Raw genomic sequence first — 27,605 nt, 5'->3', positions numbered from 1 at the left:
ATTTCACATTTGTGTGCATCATCCCCGCAGGACCAGGACCTCCTCTCTCCAGGTACCATCATCAATTTTGGGCAAGGTTCTGCCTCACCGACCCTGGAGGGCAGTCGCCACCTGAGTCGCAGCAACATCGACATCCCTCGTACAATGTCAGGCGAGGACAACAAGAGACAACTAGCACGCAAGAGAAGCGACTCCTCCACCTGCGAGCTGGACACCATAAAGCAGCATCAGGCCTTCCTGTCCAGGTATGTAAACAATGAAAGCAAATACCGTTTGCTAAATATGATGACAGTCTCCGGCATGACTTTGTGTCATCCTTCCAGTTTGCACTCCAGCATCCTGCGGAGTGATGCGACCTCACGCAGGTCCAGCAGCAGCACCATGCTGGACGGTGGCGCACAGGGGAAGTTTGAATTTGAAGTGTCCGACTTTTTCCTCTTCGGCTCTCCGTTGGGTTTGGTGCTGGCTCTGAGGAAGACGGTCATTCCCATGCTGGATGGTAAGCCACTGAGGGTCACATACTGAAGCTTTGGGTCCCCAACCAACTGGTTCGGTCCAGCCCGGTAACTGAAAGTGAGAAGCTTTCAGGTGCAATGATTAAAAAAACAAAAAACATTTTTAAATAACTACATCAAGTATGGGCCATTGTTTTATTTAAAAAAAATAATAATATACAGTTACAAATACAAATACCATCATTTTTGCATGTACAGTATATGTTTGTGTGGCGACCCGTCCCACTTTGTTCGACGACCCTTGAACACACCATTGCTGCATGCTGTATTTTTACCAACCTAATTGCACATTAATTTTTTGTTTAGTTTCTTTCTCACAAAATTAGGACTTTTGGGGGGGGGAAGTCCTTTAGTCCTTTAATTTTTCAACTTTATGCTTCAAAAATAATGTTTTCCTCATGTAATGACTTTATTCTTGTAAAATTCCAACGTTTTTCTCGTAATATCACCACTTTTATCTTTTATTTATAACTTTACTCTCCTAATATTTTTTTCCCCATTTTTGTCGGGCCACAAATGACCCCCGGGCTGTACATTTGACACCCCTGGTATAAAGGGACCAGTTTTCTGGAATTGTGCTTTGAGATGGCAGTGTTGATACATAGACTATAATGCAAGTCATAAACAAAAATGAAGTGAATCACCGCATCATATTGAATATTTTGCTCCTCTAACGTTGAGCTAATTAATCAATCAAAACTGAGCGTCATGTTTGGAAGACAGAATTTTTGTGTTTAAAGTCATTAAATTGTACCTAATTTTGTGGCCTGTGACAGTTCAGCATGTTCTCTTGTCTTTGCGTCGTCCTCCCAGTGGCCCAGCTGCGTCCCGCCTGTCAGCAGGTCTACAACTTGTTCCATCCTGCCGATCCTTCCGCTTCCCGCCTGGAGCCTCTTTTGGAGAGGAAGTTCCACCTGTTGCCTCCCTTCAACGTGCCCAGATACCAACGCTTCCCCCTGGGGGATGGAAATTCGGCTCTGCTGGGTGAGCCCCCCCACTGTGACGTACTTACTGTAATAGATGTGATAAAAATAGCCTTGGTTAATCATAGGCAGTCACGACTGCCAATGTGGTTCTGACTTATACACACATAGACACAAATAAGACACTGTCACGTTTGGGTGTTGTCTTGTTTTTCCATCATCATGCCATAAAAACATTTTGTGGCACACTGTAAGCATTGTCTCACAGGAAAAATGTAACATTTTTCTTCAGTTTGTGCTTCAATGTCTCTTGTGAAGCATTTAACTCATACGAACCTCTGACAGTGTGTGTGTGTGGGTGTGTGTGTGGCTCCAAGGAGCGCTATTGCAGACTTTGTCCACTTTTAGCATATGCACTCATGTAACTCTGCACTTGTCCAGCGTAATAAACGTCTTAAACAGTTGTCCCACCTTTATTGCATTTAATTGGTTCCAGACCCGATGGCAATAAGTGAATTTCTGCAAAGTAGGATTCAATGTTAATAAGTTATGGCATAGAAAACCTGTTTACAATTTTCTAAATACGGGTTTTAACCTTATTAGATCCCTCTAGACATTAAATAACACCCCTATAGTCACCTTTATATTTGTATGACCCAATATAGCAGATATAATCAGGGAAAATAAGATAACAAACTCACACGTTCAGCAGTTCCTTGTTGTTTTTTTCTGGAGTGTATACTTCCTGCGTTGGCTATTGTCTCATCAATGTATTGTAATGGCAGCTTTAAATGCCTTTACACTTATATGAACCAATACAGTAGACATAATAAGAGTCAATAAGCCATTTAAGACATAAATAACACTGCTCGAGCAGTGTCACAGTGAATGTGTTCCTTAGGGGACCTTAGTGTCAGGCGGACAGATGTGTGGGGGACAGAAAGTGACATCGGGGGTTCAGAGTTGAGTTTTAGCTTGTTGTTGGTTGTAGCCCCAAGAGTAGCCCGTGTTATTGTTATAAGTATTTTATTATGTTATTATCATAGGCCGCACGGTGGCTTAGTGGTTAGCATGTTGGCCACACAATCAGGAGATCGGGAAGACCTGGGTTTGAATCTCCGTTTGGGTATTTCTGTGTGGAGTTTGAATGTTCTCCTCGTGCGTGCGTGGGTTTTCTCCGGGTACTCCGGTTTCCTCCCACATTCCCAAAAACATGCATGTTAGGTTAATTGGAGACTCTAAATTGTCCATAGGTATGAATGTGAGTGTGAATGGTTGTTGGTCTATATGTGCCCTGCCATTGGCTGGCGAACAGTCCAGGGTGTACCCCGCCTCTCGCCCAAAGTCAGCTGGGATAGGCTCCAGCATACCCGTGACCCTAATGAGGTTAAGCGGCATAGCAAATGGCTGGATTGATGTTGTTATTATTATTGTGCCTGATAAATAAATACCGTAAATGCCTGTGCTGAACAAATACTGACACCTAGTGGCCAATGTAGAATACTACATTCACAATTAGAATGCTCGTTCTGCCTTGTCTTTGTATTTCAGTTCATTAAGTCATATTTATCCTTAAAAATGCTTAATTTGGGCCAAGAATGAGTAAAATTTGTTATATATGCTTTTTTTTTTTTACTAATAGGCTGTATTCAACCACGACAGTGATGATTTATTAATACATTTTTGAAAAGCCACGATAGCGTGGGGTTTTGAACCGCAATGTAGCGAGGGACGACTGTATCACATTAAGGAGTGGGACAGTAGGACACAACACTAGCCAGTACCACTTTTGGTAATCAGGTTCATTTAAATTAGAGTTAATTTACATTAAAGTGTGTCATCTTTCAGCATTAATAACATTCAAGTCGCTGCACTTCAAAAAGACAAACACTTCACTAAGGGCTAGACTTGCCTTTCTGTCTCTCTGCTTCATATGTTTTTGTGTCTTCCTTGTCCTCCTCTTTTCCTTCCTCTGACCTCCCTCTGTAGTGGAGACAGTCCAGAGCAACGCTCAGCTGCTACTTGACAGCGGGCCCCCTCTGTCGCTTCGCTGTCAGGAGATCATCAGTGAGACGTGCATCCCTGTGCCGGTGCTAAACTGGCAGGAGGGCGGCCTCAAAGCCACACCCGTCACTCTGGAGTGTGTGTAGCCTCTCCCGTCACCTGCTTCCCCTCCCTCGTCCTCGCTCGCTTACCATTTTCCTCTTGTCCATCTTCATGTTCTCTTGTCTCGTTCCCTTTGTTGTGGCAACTTTAATCAAAATATATGAATATGGTACTACTGTAAATGCTCCAATTAACACCACAGGTCATTAACCGCAGTCTCCTGTAGTCTACAAAAGCAAATGACCACCGAGGTCTCCAATTGGCGCCAGGCCAAAAAACATTGGCATTAACAACTGTGGCTGTAGGCAACCTCCTGATGTAGTTTTTTTTTTTAACTCCACAGATGGCAGTGGCTGCATTTGAAGTATCATGAGTGGTTAGCATCCAGCCTCTGCATGCGCTTTAAAATGTTGGTTGCGCTCCTCATGCGTGTTACGTGTTACAATGAACTCATCACCACTACTACCGCTTACCACTAATACAACATTGGTTCTGTTGCTGCTGTGTTGTGCAATGTACTTGTTAATAAATGACCATGAGAGCTATGGTTTCCTTTCCACTTACGCATGCACTCCAAATCATTATCCAAGTTAATAATGAGTCAAAGTTAGGGGATAACAGCCTCTCTCCAATTATCACCTGCTTCCAATTAAAGCCCCAGCCTCTCTATGCTATAGGTCAATGAACGCGCCGGGTATAATTACAGCAAATATGGTACTCCTATGCTCCATGGTTACCATCACATTTGTACTCCTGCCACAATGCTTCTGCAGCCAGTGCATCGCCATCTACTGGATCTGATTTGTAACGTCGGGAAAGACATTCTATATTCAGATCCTCAATATTCTGACTCCAAACTACAACTATAATAGGGATGTCCGATAATATTGTCCCACCAATATTGGTATAAAAATGTAATATCGGTATTGCTGAATTTGCTGCTAACATGATGCCTCATGTAGTTAATACTTTACACCAGGAGATGGCGGACATCTGAGCAACATTTGTGGGCGTGTTTCTATGCAAAGTTTAGGACTTTATACACTTTATACACATGCACGGGCGGCATCAAGTCCACACGCAGCACATACTTGAGCCAATGCTTTGCTTAGCCGGCTAATGGTGAGGAGGAGTAGGGAAAAATGTAAAAAAAAAAACAAAAAACACGGAAATAGCGGCAGAGAGACGACTCGGCAGAAAATGCACTGCTGCCGGATTCACCAAACTTGTGGCCACGTCGAGAAGCTAAATGCTGATGCAGTATCCATTAGCTTCACAACAGATGTGTTAATTCCACCACAGGAGATATGTGGTGTTACACATATCGGTTTCAGTTGATATCGGAATCAGAAATTGAGAGTTGGACAACATCATATATCAGCATGTCGGATATCAGCAAAAAAGGCAATATTGGACATCCCTAATAATAATAATAATAATAATAATAATAATAATAATAATAATAATAATAAACATTTTTGAATTATGAGTGTGAATCAAAACTGAGCATTACTATAAACTGTGCATATGTGCCTCATGTGGTGTCCAGTGAGTGTGACTACATGTACTTTTGTCTAAATAACAATTTATTCTAATCACTGCAACATAGAACATGTAAATGTGTCAAATCTTCTCTGTGGTTATCATCCCATTTGTGTTGTGTGCTGTCTGCATTGCTCCCAATGCCTGTTCGAGGGCGTTGTTAACATTTAATTGCGAGCGTGTGACGATGGTGTTGTGTGGTGTGCATTGTTAGACAGTGATATGTGGAGTTACTTGTGGTGAAGGTTCAGAGGTCATCTGATTTCATAAACCTTGCTAAAGTTCTCTACCAGACGTTGATCACCGTGTTACATTGTTACATGTAGTCCTACGACCGCTGTGGCCTCTGAAAGCATCACATGTCTCCGTTAGCCAACCACCCCCCCCCCCCCAACCCTCATCACTGTGTGAGTGTCCTCCTTACCCGTGTCTCTTGTCTAACGGGATTTCCTTGTTTCGGCTCAATAGCGGATGTTGTTCAGTCTCATGGTGGTGTCTTCATGGAAAGTTCGTACCCCTCATCCCCTGTAATGGGCCCCTTCTCGCGGGGCCAGCGGCGAGCCAGTGAGGTCAGCATTGCCAGCCAAGTGTCAGGAATGGCAGACAGTTACACTGCCAGCAACATAGCCAACAGTAAGTGTTCTCAATGCCAAACGGTCTACCCTGCCCTCCACACACACGCACACACACTCTTTCCTCCTACCTCTCTATTCTATCCACAACCCTCCACGCTAGGTATGGGCATTCTGACAAATTTCCTAGCTAGGAAAATTAATGATCACTTATTTGTTTATGTATTTACAGTACTGTGCAAAAGTCTTGGGCCACCACCAGATGTGTTGTTTTAGATATGCTGCAATGACCGGTCATGACTGTGTCACTCAGGAGAGAAGAGTGTCGTATTTATTAGTTTGTTCTTGTGTTAGTTCATTTAGTTTGTAGGCTACTTCCTGGTTCATGGACTATGGCCAAGGTGTCCAAAGTGCGGCCCGCAGCTGTTTATTATTGGCTCGAGGCACATTATTTTTCAAAATTCAACCCCTTCAGTATCTAAAATTTATCTAAAATTTATCTAAAATTATCCATTTTAGATCATTTTGACTGATCTTTCAAGGCACACAGAATATTGTGTTCTACGGCTATATAAACATGGAACCTACCAAAAGAAAGATTAGACTCCCGTCTTTCATCAGAAAAAACAGTTTGTTTCTGCCTTTTCCCGTTCTTCAGCAGTAGAACATAGGTACTGTAAGTTTCAGAAAAATATCAGTTCCCGACTTGAAAAGATACATTTCAAGCATAACTTTCACCTTGACACTAATATCTTTTGCTTTTGTGACAGCTCATATATCTAAACTTCAATAACTATACTTCAGCATAACCAACACAAAAAATGGTTGGTTTACAATTTATTTGCAAATTTAACATGATGAACTATTTACAATTTTCACATTTGGAATTAAACTGTGTGCACGTGTTAAAGTTTCGCTACAGTGCAACCTTCTGCACCATGCTCTTCCACGTCCTCCTTCCTGAGGAGTGTGTAAATACAGTACATGTAAAAGAGCCATGCCGAGCTCTTATCAAATGCACTTCTGCCACCTTGTGGTTTTATAGCTTAAACCTGCAGCGACAGTGACTTCTTGTAGTCTGCAGTGGTGTCATCACCTCTTTTTGCCTCTCACACATAAAAAATGTAAGAGACGTTATTGAGAGCGAGTGTTCAGGTTTAAAAAAAAAATGTATAAATACGTCTTTGGCATTGAATGACTTCAACAAGAAAACGAATAAAAAGTGTAATAATGGAAATAAAATATCAGTTCAACAGTAATGTTCACTTTTTCGTATGAGTACATTGAAAATGTAACAATTTTCACAGCCAACTGTCTTCACCTGTGCAGAACGTAACCAGTTCATGGTTCAAGTTACCCACTTTAGCCACATCCCGGCGCACACACGCAACAATGTGTTCTGTCGTCTTAAATGATACCTTGGTGCAGAGCCTGTGATTATAATTTGTTGCTGTGCTCCTGCACATGCACTGCACATGTCATTGTTACTTAAATCACAATTATCCAATCTGTATTTAACCAGTAATATTTAATATGACGTGTGCTGCTGATCTCTCGCTCAAATCACCCTTGTTAAAGAGACCTTGAGCTCAGTAGCTTTTTAAAAATCTGGATAAATAAAGGTAAAAGAAACAAAGAAAAATTCCTGTGTATGCAACTTTATACAGATCCCCTCAAAAATGAAAAATGAAAAAAGAAAATGGGGGAGGGGTTCTGTTTTTAGACCACAGTCTTTAAATGCCAAAATCTTGGCTCAGCGTAACCACTCCAGCTTGCCAAAACAGCCTAGTGACAGTCTGTCGATCAATCGGAAAATTAAACATGCTCATTCATATGGTACTTTAGTTGCTGGGATAGTGTTGAGTGCTAATTTCACCAGCCTCGCTCATGGTTTATGATGCCCATCCCTACTCCTCACACACACACACACACACACACACACACACTTTCTGCTTAGCCAGGTAGACATGAAGACCCCCTCCTGAGTCCTGGCCCTTATAGAGCAGGCAGAGGTCCAATGAAAGAGCGTCCCCTGTCACTGTCTGTCTCACTCTACTTCACTGTCTTCAATGTTGAATGCATTAATCTAATGCTGCATGTACGGTACGGGCACCTTCAGCCCCTCCTGCATCATCTTCTCACTTTTTGCTGAGGTGACCAAGCAAAGTTGTGTTGTGTTTTATGTGTTCTTGTCCCACATACAGTGTCAGGTCTGTCCTACACACAGCCCCCTGTCCCGGATGATCATGTCTTCTAACTGATGATTTTGTCACTCAGCTTCCAGATGGACGCGCCTGGGCACAGATGTTCACATGCTTCTCTTTGTTTTCTTTTCTCCTCCCGTAGCCAAAACACACCAGTTTAATCAATCCAAAAGGGTCGGCCTTTTGTCCCAACTGGCCCTGTCGTCTCAAAGCAAATTCTTCCTGAAAAGCCCCCCTAAATCCCGTAAGAAAAAAAAGGTCAAGCAGGCCTTGCCAGAATCCCCCGAGAAAGATCTGCCGGCCGAGCTGGACTCGACCGAGACTGAAATGTACGGCAGTCTGAGTCCCACTGGCCAGTACGGCACCAGCCTGTCGCCCGGCCTGGACTTTGCTATATGTGATCTGGTCTCGCTGGACTCCCAGGCGGAGGTGGATCAAGGTATTGCACCTGGAAGAGGCTACGGAAGCTTTGTTCTCCAATCCAATCTGTCTTCATCTGTTTCTGAAAAAGAATAACACGGAATCCAGGTGTCTTCTTTCCAAATGTTCATACTAAATCAAATAACCTTCCTGGGTGTGCCTCTTTCCTCCCCATGCTCTTGGATGTTTTTCGGTGTTTAACCTCCACAAAACCTCTCCTTCTGTAGATGAAGAACTTCTGGGATTTTTTTAAAACTTCCTCTTTCCTGTGCAACAATTAACAGTTGACACTTTTGAACGTGGCTCCTTGTGCAACCCGAATCGCTGCTTTCCCGTCACAGTTGCAGCACGTTGGTGGGGCACCAAGCGGATGGACTTCGCCCTCTACTGCCCCGACGCTCTGACAGCCTTCCCCACCGTGGCTTTGCCTCATCTGTTCCACGCGTCCTACTGGGAGTCCACAGACGTGGTGTCCTTTCTCTTGAGACAGGTGAGGAGACATGAGCACGCCTTAATGCTCATTTTCCGCTGCATGGTTGTAGTGTTGCAGGTGCCAGCCAGTGCAGCTGCGCAAGTGTACGTTGGTAAAACCTCACTCCCTCGGCCTTAAGAGCTGCACTGAACACGCGACCGACATAGTCTGGTGGTCAGTGCTCGTCTCCCATTACGAATGTCCTGTGCAGGCGGTGTGCTACCAGGTACTACAATAAGTTATCTCATTATTGTGTCCAGCACGACTCTTCAGGTATCAAGGAGTGAGGTTTACCAATGGCACAGCCACACCGGCTGGCATTCGTTGTATGGGTACGACAAACCAAACCTCTGAATACTGCAGTTTTTTTTACTCCACAGTCTCTACTTTGCAGCAGTGCTCCATATTTGTTTTGCTGCACTCAATCTCCTCTCGGGTAAAATGTGTTTTAAGATTAGTAAACACTGTGGAGAGCCAGAGTTTTCTCCTTTGTTTGTGTCTCATTCTCACGGATCTTCTGGTTTGCGCACATTGTTATGAAGTGGAAAACGAGCAGAGCTAGGCCTGGCCTGTCAATCATCTCTTATTGATGACTGACGATGATGCAAATATTTGTTGCAGGTCATGAGGCACGACAACTCCAGTATCCTGGAACTTGACGGGAAAGAAGTGTCAGAGTTTACGCCCTCCAAACCTCGGGAGAAGTGGCTCCGCAAGAGGACTCACGTGAAGATCAGGGTGAGCGGGGGATTCTGATGGGGTTGCGGGTCATCGAGTTTTGCAAGAAAGTAGTAGTCATATTCCATGGAAATCACTCAGGTTGAAAAAAAGCAACCCTAAAAAAACGAAAACTAAATGAAGACAATAGTCATCCCTCGCTACATCGCGATTCCGATATCATGCCGTCACTCACTGTTTTTCAAAAATTAATTAATAAACGAGAGCTGTTTCCTGGTTCAATACGGCCTATTATTAGTCAAAACAAATATATGCATATTTAAACAAATATCCTTGGCCCAAATTAAGCATTTTCAAGCATAAAAATGTATAAATGAACCAACTAAATGAACTAAAATTGAAGCTTTCTAATTGTGAATGTGTTATTCTACATTGGCCACTAGGTGTTAGTAATTGTTCGGTAGAGACGTGATCACCAGAACAAGCATTTATTCTCATGACAGGTACAATAATAAAATAATAATCATAATAATAACACGGGCTATTGGTGGGGCATAACCCACGACAAGCTAAAACTCAACTCTGAACCTCTTGCATCACTTCCTGTTCTCCACATATCTGTCCGCCCGCTACTAAGGTCCCCTAGGAAACACATTTACTGTGACACATACGAGCAGGAGTTTTATTTACGTCTTAAATGGCTATGTTCTTGTCTTATATGTCTTATTTTTTCTGATTATGTCTACCATATGGGGTAATATGAGTGTGAATGTGATTATAGGGGTGTTATTTCATGTCTAGTGGGCTCTAATGTTAAAAAATGTATTTTGAAGATTGTAAACAGTTTTTTATGCCACAAATATGAAAATTTTGCATTTATTAATATTGAATCCTACTTGACGGAAATTCACTTATCACGGTCGCGTCTGCAACAATTTAACCACGATAAATGGGGGATGACTCTAGGAAGCAATACATCACAGCAAATCATAACAACTCCCAGATAACATGAAAATGTGGTTTCTCTGCATCAAATCAGACCAGTTTTGTTGGATGGTCTGTACGTACTTTTTAAGAATGCAATGACCAAGTGTTTGTATGTTTTCGTTGGACAGAACGTGACTGCCAACCACCGCGTAAACGATGCCGTGTTCACAGAAGACAGCCAGCAAGTGGTCACCGGCCGCTTCATGTACGGCCCGCTGGACATGGTCACCTTGGCCGGAGAGAAGGTGACTTCTTGTCTCCATGGCAACACACACACGCGCGCACGCATTGATTAACACGTGTGACGTGTTTTGTGTCCTCTCCCAGGTTGACCTGCACATCATGACTCAGCCGCCATCAGGGGAATGGGTTTACTTCAACACGGAGGTGACCAACAGCAGTGGCCGCGTGTCCTTTGTCCTTCCCAACGACAAACGTCTGGGCGTGGGCGTCTACCCTGTCAAAATGGTCGTTAGGTACGTTAACGACCCTCATCTGGACTTGAAATTACTCACCTTCAAATTGTAGTTCTCACATTTGCGAAAGTTAATTGGGGAATAGAATCCCGTTTGTTGGTGCCATTTTATAATATTTTTAAACAATTTGAAGTGTTTTAAACAATTTGAAGTATTAGAAGTACCTCAATAGTGTATTGAAAATGTGTGTTGTCCAAAAAATCTAGCCTTGATGTCTCCTCAGGGGCGACCACACGTTTGCAGACAGCTACCTGACGGTGATCCCTCGCGGCACAGAGTTTGTGGTGTTCAGCATCGACGGCTCCTTCGCCGCCAGCGTCTCCATCATGGGCAGCGACCCCAAAGTGCGGGCGGGAGCTGTTGACGTTGTCAGGTAGAATCTAGGTCTAGAAGTTACCCGGCCTTGTTTTTTTGTTGGGGTTTTTTTTGGTATGGTGTTGAATGACTGTTTACATGCAGTCAATATTCGGGTTAAGGTCAATATTTCGGTTTCTGGAACATTTGGAATAACCCGTTTACATGTGTGAAAAACCCGCACAGACATGGTTTCGACGCAGTGCGCGTCATTTCCACTTCTTTTTCCTGTTTCCAAAAACACCAACAACACGGTGGATAATGAACGCTTTTGTTTGCCTTTTGGTGCTTGTACTGACCCACCGCCAGTACTTGACCAGTACTATTCTGTGTCACTTTCTTCATTCATCGAAGGTGAGAAAGTGAAGAAATAGGAAATGGAGCCGGAGCTGTGCCATCCACATCCATGCTACTTGTATATATCCCCACAGCCCCCCGGACGCTTTTGAAGATGCTTCGTGTAACTGCTTGCTCACCTTCTGATAGATTTCGCTATTGCGGTACTTTCTATAAAAGACATAATGTTCCTGTCTTTCACCACACTAACGAGGGGGCTTGTTTCCCCCTCGCTCCAAACGTGTGGGGTTTTGCGTGTCGTCATGTTTACAAGTAAAGTAGTTCCTGCCAAAGACTCAAGATTCCTTTTGAATAGAACATGGGCAGAACACAAATTAATGTTCCTTTCAATCGGGATATCCCAATAGCCGTACACATGACCCAATTTTCGGGTTAGAAAAGGAGTAACTCGGGGATAATATTCTGGGTTTTTTTTTTTTCCAGAAGGGGTATTGGTGTTTCCATGGCCGTGCGCAACTGGTTATTGCCAATATCCCGGTTGTGATAGCGTTATTTGACTGCATGTAAACGTACTCACTGATGCATCTGACTTCCTGTGTTGTGTGCAGGCACTGGCAGGATTTAGGCTACCTGATCATTTACGTGACGGGACGACCAGACATGCAGAAGCAACGAGTGGTGGCTTGGTTGTCGCAGCACAACTTCCCTCATGGCATAGTGTCCTTCTGTGACGGCCTGGTCCACGACCCGCTCAGACACAAGGCCAACTTCCTTAAGGCCTTGACAGAGGTCAGAACACGGGAATATTAAAGAAAACATTTTTATTTTTTTTTAAGTCACAATTTGATGAGTAACAAACAACGGATAAAGTTGAGGAAAAGGCTTCTTGAGACGTCATCTGTACTTCTGTGAAGAAGGTGTCGGACGTTTCGCTCCTCATCCGAAGAGCTTCGTCAGCGAACTAATAAGTGCTGGTAGCTTAGGCCTTAAATACAGTAAGAGTGGGCGGAACAGGGTCCAAATTAAACCTCATAGTTAAATTAAACCTCAGTAACCTGCTGTGTTCAGCAGGTTACTGAGACCAAAACCCACAGCTCTTAGTCTTGCAAATGAGGTGAAGCCAGGGCCGAGCCAGAACAATAGATGCTAACGAGCCAGTATCAGAGTCGTTCATACCCAATTCAGGGAGCGACACTTCCCTTTTATCGGAGGTGTTAACAGCAGGATAGGATTATACCACTACTCCGCCCAGGCTTAGTGTAATAAGGACTGTTGTGGCTCTATATTAAGCCGGCTATTGTCTACTGTGGGTTCCGAATGTGCTCGTACAGGCACGTAAACACACACTGTGATGGGGTGGAGCCGCACACGTCTTCAACTCTCACATGAGTATACAACACCCTGGGAGGGGCCAAGTACCCACAGGAGCAGCTCAGAGAGACACAAGAAGGGAGCAACAGAATCTCCGCGCAGCAAGTTAATATATCGGTTAAATATTCACCGACGTTGATTTATGAGTGATATGTCATAATCTGCCCGCCGATGTATCGGCCGGGCTCTACCTTGTATTACACCAGCAGAAATCATCATCTTGTTATTATTATTTCAGGCTCACATGAAGATATTTGCTGGTTACGGTTCAACCAAAGACATCTCGGTCTACATGTCCATCAATCTGCCTGCTTCGCACATCTACATCGTTGGAAGACCCTCCAAGAAGATGCAACACCAGTGTCAGGTATTTGTAATCATCTTGTTTTTCATCAAGACCTCCCGCACGTTACACTGTACTGATTTTTATTTTATTTTTTACATGCTGATCAGTTCTTTTCATATACCGTACTATAATTATTTTGTGATTTGAATGATTTCCATGTGTATATACATACAGTATATGTGTGTGTGTGTGTGTGTGTGTGTGTGTGTGTGTGTGTGTGTGTGTGTGTGTGTGTGTATATATATATATATATATATATATATATATATATATATAGTGCCCAATAAAGCTGTATTTATAGTTTACTCCCCACTAATGGACTTCACGTCAGAGCAATTTTAAGCCATGAAAACGGCCACAAGGTGGCAGACGTGCATCTGATAAGAGCTCGGCAGAGATTATGTGGATGGAAAAACCACAGATGACAGGAAGGAGGAAGTGAGAGAGCGTGGAGGAGTGTAGCGTGCAGATTCAGAGTTGAATTTTACCCAGAGTACGGCCCGTGTTATGATGATAATGACTATTATTAGTATTATGATGTTATTGTACCTGTTGTGATATAAATAATTCTAAAATAATAATAGCCGGGCATTGGCGAACGAGTCTGGTGCGTGTTACTAGTGACACCTAGTGGCCAGTGTACAACACAGTTCATTAACGTCTCGTATTGCCTTAAACTGTATTTGTATTTTAGTTGATTTAGAATATTTTTTTGTTTTGAAAATGCTGAATTTGGACTAATAGGCTGTAGTCAACCATGAAACAGCCATCATTTCGTGATTCATTTTTGAAAAACCACAACAGAGTGAGAGAGAGAGTGATTGGCTCTCTTCTGCGCCCACAGTTCATCACCGAGGGTTACGCGACTCACCTGTCCCAGCTGGAGTACAACCAGCGCTCGCGGCCGGCCAAGTCCAGCAGCACGCGCATGGTGCTCCGCAAGGGCAGCTTCGGCGTTGGCGCCAACAGCGACTTCCTGAGGAAGCGCAACCTGCTGCGCACCATCTCCTCCCAGCCGGCCCCCAGCTCTCCCACCACGGGGAACATCCACGGCCGGCCCGAGCGCACGCAGAGCCAGTCGGACAGCGAGCGTCTAGAGCGCGAGCGTCTGGAGCGTGGCCACGGCCAGGGGGCGGGGCAGCGCAGCATGAGCATCACGGCCAGCTGCTGGGGGCGCAGCAGCAGCACCAAGATGGAGCCTGGGATACTCAGCCCCAAATGAGGTGGGAGTAACGCCGCTAACAATGACTGGGTGCTCTTTTCAGGTTGCACGCATTTCAACACACAATCAGACACGTTCCATGGGACTGCCAGGCACAGTAGCGCCATGCTGTATATTTCTGCACTAAACGGCTGCAAGCACAACTTGGAATGGTGGAGTGAATTCAACAAGCGGAAAATTGGACTTCCCTCCCCTCCTCCCACAAAAGACCGATTATTGATAACCCTTTAACTGCACCCCCACTCCCACAGGAGAACCGTGTGACTCCTACCTAGTGAATGTGCCAAAGTACTCCAGCACAGAGCGGAATATCTGTGCAGGGACGTGACAGGATAAGGTGTACAGTATGTTTGTACACTGCTGTTATTATAAATTAGAAATAAGAGTGCAGGACTGCTGTCTGCTGGGCCACTGGAGACGCACGTCAAGTGTCTTCTTCCTATTCAGGATGGCACCTCCTTGTTATTTAATGAACATATTTTCTTTTCATGTGGAGGAAAAATCTTCTTTTAATGAATGACTTTGGGATTTCTTTTTATCCTTATTAGCCTATTGACCCGAATATAAGACAACCACCTCTTTTTGGAAATACGCTTTTATAAGACAACATCAGTCACATTTCCACGACGGCGTATTAGGGCCACATTGGGGGGGGGGGGGGGGGGTAAATTTACAAGAGAAAATTATACGTTTACGAGGAAAAAAAAAGTCCTAATATTACCTTTGCCCGAAGCCAAAGGTAACATAAGTCCCCGCTTTTCACTGCTGTCTCAGGCAATGCCTGTTCTGGAGGATTAAAATAATGGGAGATTTTGAGAATAAAAGGGTAAATTTACGAGAATAACGTCGCAAATGTAAGAGAAAAACTCATATTAGGAGAATAAAGTCCTACATTTATGAGAAGAAAGTCAGATCTTACTTGGCTTGGGCATGTGGAGCGGGCAGGGTAAGGAAGGTGGAAGTGAGACTAAATAAGTCATAAATTTACAAATTATTTTCTTTTAAATTTACGTACGACTTTATTCCCGAAATTTCAGATTTTTTTTCCTAATACTGCGTTGTACATTTCAGTATCATATTTCCGTCATAAGATTGTATGCATCATTGTTCTTATCGGCTGAACAGCTGATCAGCATCGTCTCAAAATGAGCATCACAGCATAGCATCACTGTTGCGTGCTAAGGCACGTCTGTAGCCATGCTTGTTCCAAATATTTAAAAGTGTGTTCACAACATTTTTTCCATGTCGGAAAGAACATGGATTTGGCAGTTTTCATGACTTAATACGTGACAAAACTCTTAATATTCCAACGCAAAAGGCCGTCTGATGGGTTGAATACGTTTTAGATTGGTTTTACGTTTAGATTCTTTTATGTTTACCAGCTCATATTTCATCAAAAGCTTCTAGTTTCAAAGCACGCTGTTGCATGTGTAAAGAAAAGACAACCCGTCTTTTTCAGTCTGTTTTGATGGGGGAAAAATACTGTCTTATATTCAGGTCAATATGGAATTTCTGGTTCTTTTTACGTTTTATTTTATTTTGGAGAGGCCTGGCACAGTATTGTCATTGTTTTCTTGCCAATCACCACACACGTGTTCTATTTATTATTACGGTATATTGTCATTTTAAGCTATTTTGGAATTCTGGGAAGTGGCTTCTCTCTCTTTCTGCTTTAGCCTCCGGTGTTGAATGTGCTCCTTTTAGTCTCTTTTCAAGACTTAAAGTTGTAAATTTAGTGTATAAAAATGTCAGAACACAGCGATGAGAATTGATGATGATGATGATGATGTTTCTAGTGGGGCATGTCCCAAAGTGACTGCAATGGACCAACAACATGGGCGCAAATGTAAAAGGGAAAATGTGCAATACTTCCTATTATTTATTGATCACCACCACGTCCAACACACACTGCATCCCAGTGCTCTGACAATCACTCCAATCAGGAATATCACCACTCCACTCCCCCTTTTGCACAAAGGCCTGGAAAATTGGACTTAATTCTGTACTGTTTGGACAAATGTCTTGGGACGCAAGGTCACCTTTCCTTATGTCCTTATTGACCGAGGTCAGAACGCAGCAGGGGTCTATTTGTGGTTGGCACTAGTTTTATGAACAAAAATATTGGGACATTCGGCCATCCAACTGATTAGGTGGTGTGTCCCAATACTTTTGTCCATATAATGTACTGAGGTTGGCATGAATCCGTCAAGAAATGTGGTAAATTTGGGCCTTGCAAGTTAAGTACGGGACAAAAAAAAATCAAATGAACAGAAATTGTGCTAATGAAAGGTGAAGTGAGAAGAAATCAGACAATTAGTACGTAAATGCTTAAGTTAAACTGTTTGTCCAACTCATTTAACCTTTAGAGGCCTTGGGTTGTTTTCTTTGCCTTTTGTCCATCATATATGACAACAACAGCACATGTATGGACAAGTGAGTCTTATTTCAAACTAGCGAACAATAAAACACACAAGTCACACTACTATGATGATGACACTTGACAAATATTTCCATTGCACAGGGTGCGCGTGTGTGTGTGTGTGTGTGTCTATTTTGTAGGTTTTGGATGACCGCTCACTTGATTTCCATTCCCTTGTTTTTATGCAGTGTATAAAAAACATCAATCCATGCAAAAAAAAAAAAAAAATTCATTTGAGCCTTGTTTCCGTGTGTGTTTTCTCCACATAGACTTTTACAAGGTAAGTAAAGTTTGAAGTATTTAATTGTCTGCAATCAGTTGACACATCCTGACAAGTGTCAGCGTGTGAAACTACAAACAAAAATGTAGACTACAAATTGGGAAAATTAGAAATATGTACTCACAGGACATCGTCAGTGTCTGTGCAATAAAAAGCATGGTGTTTTTTAAATGGGAAAAACAACTTCTCCACTGAAAAATTAAAAACGCTAACAACTACAGTTTCATCAACATTTGACCAAAAAATGTCATCTCTCTTAGTTCTGTCATTGAAATACCAGCAGCAGATGTCAACGCACAGTGCATCTAAAGTATGTTGTGTGCACCTTTCGCCAAATTGCAGCCGGTTGTAGCAATGGACCACAAAGCAGCATCTTCTACCTGTTGAGCCCAAGCGTTCTCTGGAAGGAGTTGCCGTCCCCCTTGGTGGCTTGCTGCAGGACCAACCAACCAGCGTTACACATATGAGACAATTATGTTTTGTATTTGTTTCCAATGTCTTTCTTTCACCTTGTTGATGTCCTTGTGTCTATCACGGCTGACTATCTCCTCGATGATCTCTCCCTCTCCCCTAACCAGCCTGTCAAAGAATGGCAACACAGCTTTGCACAATTTGGGCTTTTTAAGAATATGTGTTAAAATGCTAACAGGTTTTTAAAATGTGAGATTTGTTTTACATCATATTGTAGATGTTTTATTATTGAGATGACCGACACAGCATACGTACTTGTATTATCATAGGCTTGATGTACGGTAGTACCAGGACAGAACTGTGAGGGGCAGCACTTGTGTGCCGGAAGTCACCCAAGTGCCGGAAAATAAAAACTAGCGAGGCTAGCTAGTAGCTGTCAGGTCCAGTTGTAACGCCCTCGCGATAGCCAACTATTATTCTCATCATTAGTATTGAGGTAAGGCCTGTTGGACACGTTATACGTTCATGTATGCAAACCAAAACCCAAAAGGTTAACGAATTCAGTCTCACTTTTTAACTTTGCGGGGTTGTCGGTTGCTACTCGTTAGCCTAGTTTATCTTAGCTTCCGGCCTCAGTCAGCTCGCTTCCCGATTGGCTAATTTCGTCCAGCTGACAAATCCCGGACGTCGTTGAACCCATGCAAGATGATTTTTATCGTATTCTCAAGAGCCATCAGATGTGAGGGGACTGACTGTCAAACACCCGTTTTCTTTTTGTTTTGTTTTTACCTGGTGCGTCCCGTTTCGGGGTCCACCACCTTGCGAATGACACTCTGCCGGGCGTCGTATTCCTCCTTGGTAAGAGGCCTCCTAGTGGCCAAGCGGGCCTTCTGTTCGTCTGTCATCACTGATCAGCCAAACAGAAACAAATGAGGTATCTAGAACCAACAAACAAGACACACCGACGGAAACTAGCAGGAGGGCGTTTTAAAAATCTAGCATGACTATATGAAAGAGCTAAACAGCTTTGCAAGCAGGCCCATAATAGTAACATCTCCCAAGAATGTCATCACAATGCCAATCTGGCAATAAAGCAGGGTAGGTAAGGGAGTGCCCCACCAGATGGCGCTGTGGTTCGGGGGAAGCTAGTTTCTTCATGACATATTCAATGCAAGTATTGAATACATGGTTTAAAGCAATTAAACTTTAGTCTGCTTAATGTTGTCATGGAAACGGCATATGGTCTTGACTGGCCTGCCCTGAATCCTGCCTAGCAACAAAGTAAAGATAACTAATCCGAGCACAGCAATAGTAAGAATTTTACAAGGAATGTTTTTGTTGTGACTTAATAGTAGTGCCAATTTATGAGATTTTACCTGGGCCGAGCTCCACTCCGCCATCATCAGTCTGCCACACCTCCAATGAGGATGAAGGTTTTTGTACAGGGAAGCTAAGAGGCTCTGTCTTCTTCTCCTCCTCATCCTGCTTTTTCTTTCTCAGCTTCTCTTTCCTCTTTTTCTTCTCCTTCTTACGCTGTTTCTTCAGCTTGGCCTTTTTCTTCTTCGATAGTTTCTTCTTCTTCTTCCTGTTGCTGCTCTTCTTGCTCCTTTCATCGCTCGACGAAGACGAGGAAGAGGTAGACGACGATGAAGAAGAGGAGGAAGACGAGCTTCGTCTGCGCTTCTTTCTTGGGGTTTTCCCATCTGACGGCATGGACATAGTGCATCATTAAGTAGTGCATAGTTACTCGTTAGGTAACACAGTTAATTTTAAGTAGTGTATATCTAATTATTTTTTTCTGCACCAACCTTGACTTTTGTGCAACGTTGTCTTCTTCGACCTGCTCGGACTTGTGCTGCTGGATGAAGACGTGGACGACGACGACGAAGATGATGATCTCCTTCGTTTCTTCTTGTTGTTTTTGTCTCTACGGCCTCTTTTGGGGGATCTGCTTCGGTCCATCGCGGTTCAAACGACGTTTTTGCTTCGTTTAACCAATTACATGTTTAACAAACTTCAAGCTGACAGTAGCCGATTCTGCATTGCCGCAGCTTTTGTTGGTTGTCCACCTGCTATTTAGTGTCGACGGCAGCGCCGTCACTTTACTTTTTGGTTCCTACCTCGACGGAAAACGGGAACGTATAAAATATATTATTAAAATAAGTTTAAGATAACGGAAGACAGACAAAAACAGACAATTAAAAAGGGGTGAGGTTACGGTTTTGGTTGCTGTTAGGATTATTAGGATTAGGGCTGAAGTTGTGGCTTGGTAGGGTTAGGTTAGCAGAAGAACTGATCTTACACTTAAATTCTTTTTTTTTTTTGTCCAATGAGATTTCGGCTTTCACGTGCTGCCATGTCAATGTAATCTGCCCTGCGATTTAACATTTAGGAGTGCTGGACCCATGATAAAAGGATTAACTGGGTTTGTTGTTTTCGTAACAATGGTTTTAATCCCCAATGTTTTGTGTATTTTATTGTTTGGTATAATTGTGACGTAACGGTGGTATGGTGGTGAGTCCCCACGGAAGGCACAGATAAATGCACTGCTCGCCACTGTATACAATGGATCCCTTTGCAAGTTTTTTTTTATTTTAATGTATGTGGAACAACCTGCCCATTTGTGCTTTCTCTCTCCCAAAAAAAAAATCAGGCAAGCAGTGTGGGTTATGTAGACTCTGCATTGGAGGAACGCCTGCATCGTCACATCATTAGTGGTGAGTACGTTCACATTTTACAGTTTGCCATGGCTAAGTGTGCAAATTATAAGGTTTCAAGTGTCAAAAATAGGCATTTTTTACACATTAGTCCAATAGTCACATTTTGTTGCCATTTGCGTGGGGTTTCGGAGTGCGGGGATCTACTGTAGATATAGAATATAATTATAATGTAAAGATCTTACTTCTAGGGCCGCACGGTGGCCTAGTGGTTAGCATGTTGGCCACACAGTCAGTGTGTTTCCTCCCACGTTGCAAAAATATGCATGTTAAGTGGAGACTCTGAAATTGTATGAATTTGAGTGTGTCGCTGGGATAGGTTCCAGCATACCCCTGCAACAATAGTGAGGAAAAGCCGCATAAAAAACGGACGGAGGGGCTTTACTTACACAAGGAAGGAGGATATAAAGAAGAGTTTTTCATGTATTGGTTTATTGTATTTTGATTGTAAACAGTCACTCATACATTTTTCCTCAAATTGTCTCTGTTGGCTGCTCACTCTAATAAAAAGATGAGCAAACACTCGACCGTCCCCATTTAGTGCATGTTTTGTCAACGTGTCGCCAAAAGCAATTAGTGTGGCTAGTTAGGATTCTTCTCTAAAAAGTGGGCCTTGATGATCACTGGCAACTTTGCTTAGTAGGTCAGGGTTGTGCAATTGTTGGGAAGGCTTGCACTTCCATTGTTTATTATTCTTTAGCATTCTTATGGATTGTTGCAAACATTGAAGCTTGCTAAAGATCATTATCTGCAATTAAGTGCACTCAGGTTGAGAACATAGTTGTAATATTTATTTCAGTTCTTTTTTTATTTAACAAAAGGCATTAGTGAATCTTTAAAGCTTGCATTACTGGAGAACATATTCCTGATCAAGTTAGCCCTTGTCACTCCTGCTCCCAACGAGGCTAAACAGAATTCAAAATTGCACCGCTTTGCTGTCACTGCTTACCAGCCTTGAGGTGAACGCCGCCCCTCACGCCCTGCCATGAGCATGGCTTAAATATTATTATGTAACCATGAATAAATAAAACTCCCATGATCCCGTTAAAAAGTCCCAAATTCATCCGCAATTGATAAATACTGAATGTCCTGTTACAGATAACATGCAGCTGCACGAGTGAATGTAACAGCCAAACATGGTTGCATGTGTGGAAACGTAAAAAAAAACCCAAGAAAAGTCAGCCGTACAGCTGTCTTCTGTCCAGTCCATGTGCAAGGAAGTTAAGAAAAACAACAAAAAAAACCAAGCATTTGAGGATGATGGGAGGTGGAGTCGTCGTAGGTGGTGGAATGTTGCAGAGATTCAACTCCTCTCAGTGGCTCATTAGGACGCGGCCGCCATGCGGATCCTCTCGGGTGGAAAGAGCAGAACGTTCTTGGCTGCTTTGATTGTGTTCTTCATGAGCATGGCCACAGTCATCGGCCCCACGCCGCCAGGGACGGGTGTGATGAAGCTTGCCTTCTGTCGGACACCTGACAAGACACGCACGGAAACGTTCAGTGACTTGGAGATCTGTTCATCTTGTCATCTTACACTGTTAATAAGTTCCATGATTTATGGTCGTGCATGTGTCTACCACATCCACTCCAAAGTCAGTTTCACTTCGGTTTTTAACACCAAGGCCGCATACTGAAAAATTGAAGGATGCGAGGGCCACTTTTACATTTTTAAACCAACCCATGTAGATATGCAGAGATGTTTTTATATATTTAAAAGAAAAAAAACAAAAACAGCTTGCATCTCCAGCGACAAGCATGTTATTAGCATGAATTCACCTTTTCTCCTTCTGTTACACTTTACTTGTTTTTCAATTTTTGCTATTTTTTTTTTAACCAATATTAAAAATAAGTAAAATATCTTGTACCCAACCTAAATTTGCAATTTTATTCTTTGCTTGTTTCTCATAATGCTATGGTTATTAAAAATGACATTTTCGGTCTTTAATACTTCAGCTTTATACTATTTTTTCTATTTTTTTATTCTTGGAAATTACTGATAGAATGCGCCGAGGGCCAATTAAAAAAAAAAAAAAAAACCTGCCCTGTGACGAGTTAATCAAGTACGACCATAGGAAATATTGTAAATATTGTGAAAATCACAAGTGGAGTCGTGATCATTAACACTTTCCTCCCAAAAGTAAATGTGAACAAACAATGACGAGCCCGCATTTAGTAACCAAAACTCTAAAGATTTGCAACTTGGAGTCGCGTGTGTGTCGACTACACCGAGCTCCCCGAGGAGGAGTTCAATACATTTTTATTCCAGTAGGAGGCACTTGCTGAATTTCGGCTTCCACAAGTAATGAAGCTTGGCTAACAACCCCAGAGTACTTGCGTCCTCATGAAGGACAGGAAGTATGCCCTTACCTTCAAAATCCACATCTCCAACCAGTCTGCTTTTTCCAGTGACTGGATCCTGCACCCGGTTTATGCCGACGTCGATCACGGCCGCTCCCTCCTTGATCATGTCCGCGGTGATGAGGTTGGGAATTCCTGAAGTCAGAATGATAGATGGTTGCGCAACAGGCGATGACTAAGGTGGTTTCAGGAAATAACCACAAGTCGGGTACCTGCGGCGGCCACAACTATGTCAGCTATTTGAGTGTGTTGCCTCAGCTGTTCCTTGGGCGTGTATCGGTGCGAGATGGTGACCGTGGCGTCGCCTGGAACACACGTCCGTGTCAGTTAGCATTTGGCACACAAACACTTGCGGCACGTCGCCGTGGACGGCGGTAACGTTACCTCCCGGTCTCTCGTGACGGCCGTCCGTGTGCAGCAACATGGCGATGGGCATGCCCACGTTCTTGGAGCGCCCCGCCACCACCACGTTCTTCCCCAGAGTGGAAATACCTGGAGATGGAACACGTGCAGCCCGTTAAGAAGGATGCAATACAGATATCTTATGAGGAATATGCCACGCTCACCCGTGCGTTTGATGATCTCCCACACCCCCCACGGAGTGGCGGGCAACATGGTGGACTGATCCAGGCACATGCGGCCCACGTTGACCACGTGGAAGCCATCCACGTCCTTGGTGGGGGACACGGCGTTGCAGATGGTGCGTTCGTCAATGTGGTCTGTCGGAGGAGGTCCAAAGGAGAGGTTGAGATGCCGTTTGGCATTTTGCAGGCGCAAGTCTTGCACGGCACGCGTAGTCACACGTAGTCTTTGTGTACCTGGCAGAGGCAGCTGCACCAGCAGGCCGTCCACACGGTGGTCCGTGTTGAGTTTGAAGATCAGGTCCAGTAACTCTTCCTCGCTGATGTCGGAATGCTTGAGGATGGTCTCGCTGGAGATTCCTGAGGGAGGCCCAAGACAAAAAGTTACGTTTTCTGTTTCTGCTTTGTCTTCACATCTGTGAGCGCGTGAGCGTGTGTGTTTTCTCACCGACATCGGCGGCCGCTCTAGTCTTATTGAGGACGTAGGAGTGACTGGCCGGGTTGTCTCCGACCAGAACCACGCTGAGATGAGGCCTCCTGTGTCCGGCCATCATCCAGTCGTCCACGTCGGCCCGCGCCTCGTCCCGGATCTGACGGGCCAGCTTCTTTCCTGAGATGACCACAGCCTCCTGCCTGTGCGGACCGGGACAGACACACGCTCTTCGTTGACAGGTCTGCTTTTGTGGTACTTCTTGAGACAGCAAACTAACACGTGTGTTCCAATTATAGCCAGCCTGTTTATTGAGCTGAACCGCAAAGCGGGCAGACGTTAATTGGAGAGAGGGAATGTGAAAATTCATTATATACAACTTTTTGTACTTTCATAATGATTTGGAGTGCATACTTTTCCCGAGGTCGTTGCAGTGTTGTAGCCTGACTGACTAAACCAAAAGTAGGAACAAACTGTTTAAATCTTCATAAACGCTCAAGTTAAAAGGTTTGGTTTTTTCCCTCCCTGAGGAAATGAATGTCATGCTAGTGGCATAGAGTTGAAATATTAAAGAGCAATTTTTTTTAATACGAAAAACAAACAAAATAGTCATTTTTGGAAAATTAGGTTGGCGGAAAAGTTAGAATATAAAAATAGGTCGTAATATTTCGAAAAGAAAAATGAAGATTATTTCGAAGAAAGTTGACGGGAGGGGGGGGGGATACAATAGGCTTTGTCACCTCGACCACAAAGCTGAGATGCAGTTTTATTTTTCGTAAAAAATATATAAACAACTTCTTAGCATATGGTTACAAAATATCAAAGTGGCAAAGTTGCATCCTTTCATTTCCCACTACTCTCCTCCTCGTAACGTGCATGGTAGTGACCATTTGTGAACATGCACACCGGGATGCCTTGTCCCCCTGGAGGTCTTTTCAACATCTTTAGTCGACACAGAAATACCGGCGCTCCCCTTTCCAAAAACCTCCCCAAAAAAACACACTGTGATGCTAATTTTTGCAAATGTTCATTTAAGATGAAGTTCCTACATTTGCATTCTAGTACAGTAAGTACCCTGGAACCACTTCTAGTCTCTAAAATTAGCTCCTTTCAAGCTGACAGAGACATATGCTTGCAGTAACTCCAGCCTAAACACTGTCAGATGCAAATAGCCAAGCAGTAAAAAGAGGAGGACAAAAAGTAGAGCTGCTTTTAAAAGAAGGGCCAGCTAAGTACAGTATGATTTACTGTGTGGCCGTGCTAACGGCTGCCTTCTTGGGCCCAAACCGTCCCAAGCGCCAACTTTTGCTCTTACATAAGAAGACACAAGAGAATGGTAACCAATAACTGCGGAGCAATGAGCCGTCAGCCATGATGTAACCACTTTGTTCTGCCAACAGCACTTAGTGTTGCAAAAAAGTAGCACGTCACCAGCGCCTACCTTCAAAAGGTGACACAAAACTCTCAACTTTTTTTTTTTTAACACAAACGTATGCACTTCTCTTGCCCCAAAAAGTCATCATTTTCCGTAGCTTTGTAAATAAACAAAGAAATAGGTGGACTTTGGGATTAAATGTAGGACAATATTTTAAAACAAATTATTTTAAAATAGCTTTGCAATAAATTTTCCCTTGGGAAGAAAAAAAATCCACACATACATATATACTAAAAATGACATTAATTTGGTGGAGGGAAAAAAGTTTAAAAATCAGTGTGCATTATATTTTTGTATTAAATAGAGTGGAAATTTAATTTGGGTGAAAAATATATATATATATTTTTAAACTTTGCTTGGTTGTTTCCCTTCACAAAAGTCTTTTTTTTAAATAATAAAGTCCATCTTCATTATTAGCAAAATTACAGTATTTTCTTCACAATTGCAACTTTGCAGGTTGTGTATGACTAATTTGACAGTGCGGTTCGAGCTGGGGTTTGCATACAGATGACATTTTAGATGCATGGTGTGACTTATAAAGCGCTAATATGACATTTGTGACTCCCTGTGACTGGATCATGTGTACAAACACAGGACTTGAGTTAAGTCCCTTGAGGCGAGCTAATATTTGGGAGGACTGAAACGACACACCCAACACTGTTTACTCAAGGAAATATGCTGCTTCTCATTTTAGTACATTCAAATATATATATATACTTTTTTTATTACATGTTAAAAGTACGTGTGTACATATATATATATATGTGTGTATATATGTATGTATGTGCACGCCTCCCCCTGCGTGAAACCCCCCCACCTCTCTGCCTCCAACAGGGTGCAAACGCTCAAGCCGATTTCATCAGCCACACTGCTCTTGCTGTGATACCGGCATGCCGCTAGGAGGCGCATCGTATTACGGGGAACAAGTGTGGGAAATTTGTGCAGAATTTCCTACCGAAAAACGTCACGAACAAACGGTCATTTTGCTAAGAGGAGCACACAAGATAAAAGGAGGCTGAGAAGATGCGAGAAGTAAGAGCTCGACGACGAGAAGCGACAAAGTGTGTGTAAAATGCCGCCACATTGAGGGTGTAGCAGATGGCGGCGGCGCTGGTGCTCACCTCGAGGCGGACGTGTGGAGCTGGCACAGTTGATGGCGGGAGTGTTGACACACTTTCCTGAGAGTCCTGCTTACCGCTGCCATTGCGACGAGAGGGTGAGAGGAGGACAGGAGAGTCGAGGACTGTAAGGCGGGCTTGCACAGAGCGTCGTCTGTGCGCCGGGAAGAGCCGCAGAGCCGCTTTTAAGTAAGGCCCCGCCTCTCGCCCTCCGCGCACATGTGACGTCACAGGACGTCATGAAAAGAATAATAAAAGTAGTTTTTCTCTTTAATGCACCACGTTTGACTCTCTATTGCACTACACTAACAATGCCTTTGTTTGTGTAGTAAAAACCAAGGGCAACAGAAGTAATAACCATACTTTTTAGGCAGTATCATTTACTGTTTAACACGTATTTGTTTATTCATTTAATATATTGCATTTATATGTAGACTTAGCATTTTTGGGGCCTAAGGCGAACACAGCCAGGGGCCCTCTTCATATATTCTTTTTTACTTTTATGTACACAAAAAAAGCAGACAAGGTAGCCTCAAAGGCCCCTATCAATATACAACCTTGCTCCAAATTAATTTAGTATTAACAGAATGAGAGAATAACGTTTCCAGTGGCAACATCATCGCAACAGACGTGTGCGTGTGCGACACTTGGCTTCTCACAAAGGCGCATTACGGCCGTCATCATGGATCAGTCCATTAGTGTGGGGCAGAGGGAGATATATAATATGAATTTACCTTTCAGTTGGCTTTCTTTTTTGTCCTGTTATTTGTTAAGTATGCTAACATAATTATACATGAATATATATGGCTGCTGCTGGCAGTGGTGGCCCTGGCCCGTGCTGGTTGGGGGCCTAAAGCAATTGCCTATTTTACCTTAATGGGAGGTCCGCCCCTGATGTTACTATAGATTAATAACGGATACAAATCATGCTTAAATCAATGTTTCCAGTCATTTGCTTTACATTCACGTTCTGTATTTGCAAGTAAACGTAACACGTTGGAAAGTGTGCTACAGTGTTGGCATAATTATATTTGACATGTTTAACATTAAATCAGCGGTTGCGAGTATTTTTTTCAGCACGTATTCCGTATCAAAAGTACAATATTTGCTTGGGTGGCAAATAGTAGTAGTGGTGGACAGACTCCTTCCACTGCGCATATCTTGAGCCGTATGGTCGGCTGTGTTGGGCGTGACGATTACTTATCAAAGACAGATTACTTTGCAGCAGCCAAAAAGTTACTGCTTAAATTCCCAATGCAATAAAAACGAGGGCTCCCTCTGCTGGACAATTACTTTCCTTACACGCAGAGTGCACACTATGTGGTGTATTTCTATCATAATTATTCTTAGAATATACATAACATACATTTT

At 43.2% G+C, this 27,605-nt stretch overlaps 3 protein-coding genes across 13 annotated transcripts in view; 1 reads left to right on the top strand and 2 right to left on the bottom strand.

The window, feature by feature from the left end:
- Positions 1-26,960, top strand: part of LOC129179427 (membrane-associated phosphatidylinositol transfer protein 2-like) — a 72,825-nt gene extending 45,865 nt beyond the window's left edge. For 3 of the 11 annotated variants that reach the window (XM_054772639.1, XM_054772642.1, XM_054772641.1), the window contains exons 14-26: positions 31-499; positions 1,329-1,499; positions 3,428-3,580; positions 5,555-5,719; positions 8,005-8,301; positions 8,624-8,772; positions 9,376-9,492; positions 10,548-10,664; positions 10,747-10,895; positions 11,119-11,268; positions 12,155-12,335; positions 13,156-13,284; positions 14,108-18,645. In XM_054772639.1, coding sequence (XP_054628614.1) covers positions 31-499; positions 1,329-1,499; positions 3,428-3,580; positions 5,555-5,719; positions 8,005-8,301; positions 8,624-8,772; positions 9,376-9,492; positions 10,548-10,664; positions 10,747-10,895; positions 11,119-11,268; positions 12,155-12,335; positions 13,156-13,284; positions 14,108-14,485 — 2,625 coding nt within the window. In that variant the 3' untranslated portion in view covers positions 14,486-18,645. Of the gene's footprint in view, positions 1-30; positions 500-1,328; positions 1,500-3,427; positions 3,581-5,554; positions 5,720-8,004; positions 8,302-8,623; positions 8,773-9,375; positions 9,493-10,547; positions 10,665-10,746; positions 10,896-11,118; positions 11,269-12,154; positions 12,336-13,155; positions 13,285-14,107; positions 18,646-20,248; positions 20,313-23,495; positions 23,924-25,950 lie in introns of those variants that run through there. The other 8 variants (XR_008569960.1, XM_054772643.1, XM_054772644.1 and 5 more) reach the window with 8 other exon arrangements.
- On the bottom strand, positions 8,863-19,686 carry arl6ip4 (ADP-ribosylation factor-like 6 interacting protein 4). Its single transcript, XM_054772661.1, has 5 exons — positions 19,404-19,686; positions 18,972-19,298; positions 18,385-18,502; positions 17,694-17,763; positions 8,863-17,617 (listed from the first exon to the last, which is right to left on the bottom strand). The coding sequence occupies exons 1-5, from the start codon at positions 19,555-19,557 to the stop codon at positions 17,561-17,563; spliced, it is 726 nt and encodes a 241-aa protein (XP_054628636.1). The 5' UTR covers positions 19,558-19,686; the 3' UTR covers positions 8,863-17,560.
- mthfd2 (methylenetetrahydrofolate dehydrogenase (NADP+ dependent) 2, methenyltetrahydrofolate cyclohydrolase) lies at positions 21,082-26,404 on the bottom strand. The gene is made up of 8 exons (XM_054772657.1): positions 26,238-26,404; positions 23,700-23,884; positions 23,489-23,611; positions 23,237-23,389; positions 23,055-23,162; positions 22,883-22,975; positions 22,680-22,805; positions 21,082-21,785 (listed from the first exon to the last, which is right to left on the bottom strand). The coding sequence occupies exons 1-8, from the start codon at positions 26,318-26,320 to the stop codon at positions 21,637-21,639; spliced, it is 1,020 nt and encodes a 339-aa protein (XP_054628632.1). The 5' UTR covers positions 26,321-26,404; the 3' UTR covers positions 21,082-21,636.
- Positions 26,961-27,605: the final 645 nt, after the last annotated feature.

This window comes from Dunckerocampus dactyliophorus, chromosome 4 (assembly GCF_027744805.1).
Source record: "Dunckerocampus dactyliophorus isolate RoL2022-P2 chromosome 4, RoL_Ddac_1.1, whole genome shotgun sequence".
NCBI lineage: Eukaryota > Metazoa > Chordata > Actinopteri > Syngnathiformes > Syngnathidae > Dunckerocampus > Dunckerocampus dactyliophorus.
This window is presented reverse-complemented; position numbering and strand designations above follow the sequence as displayed.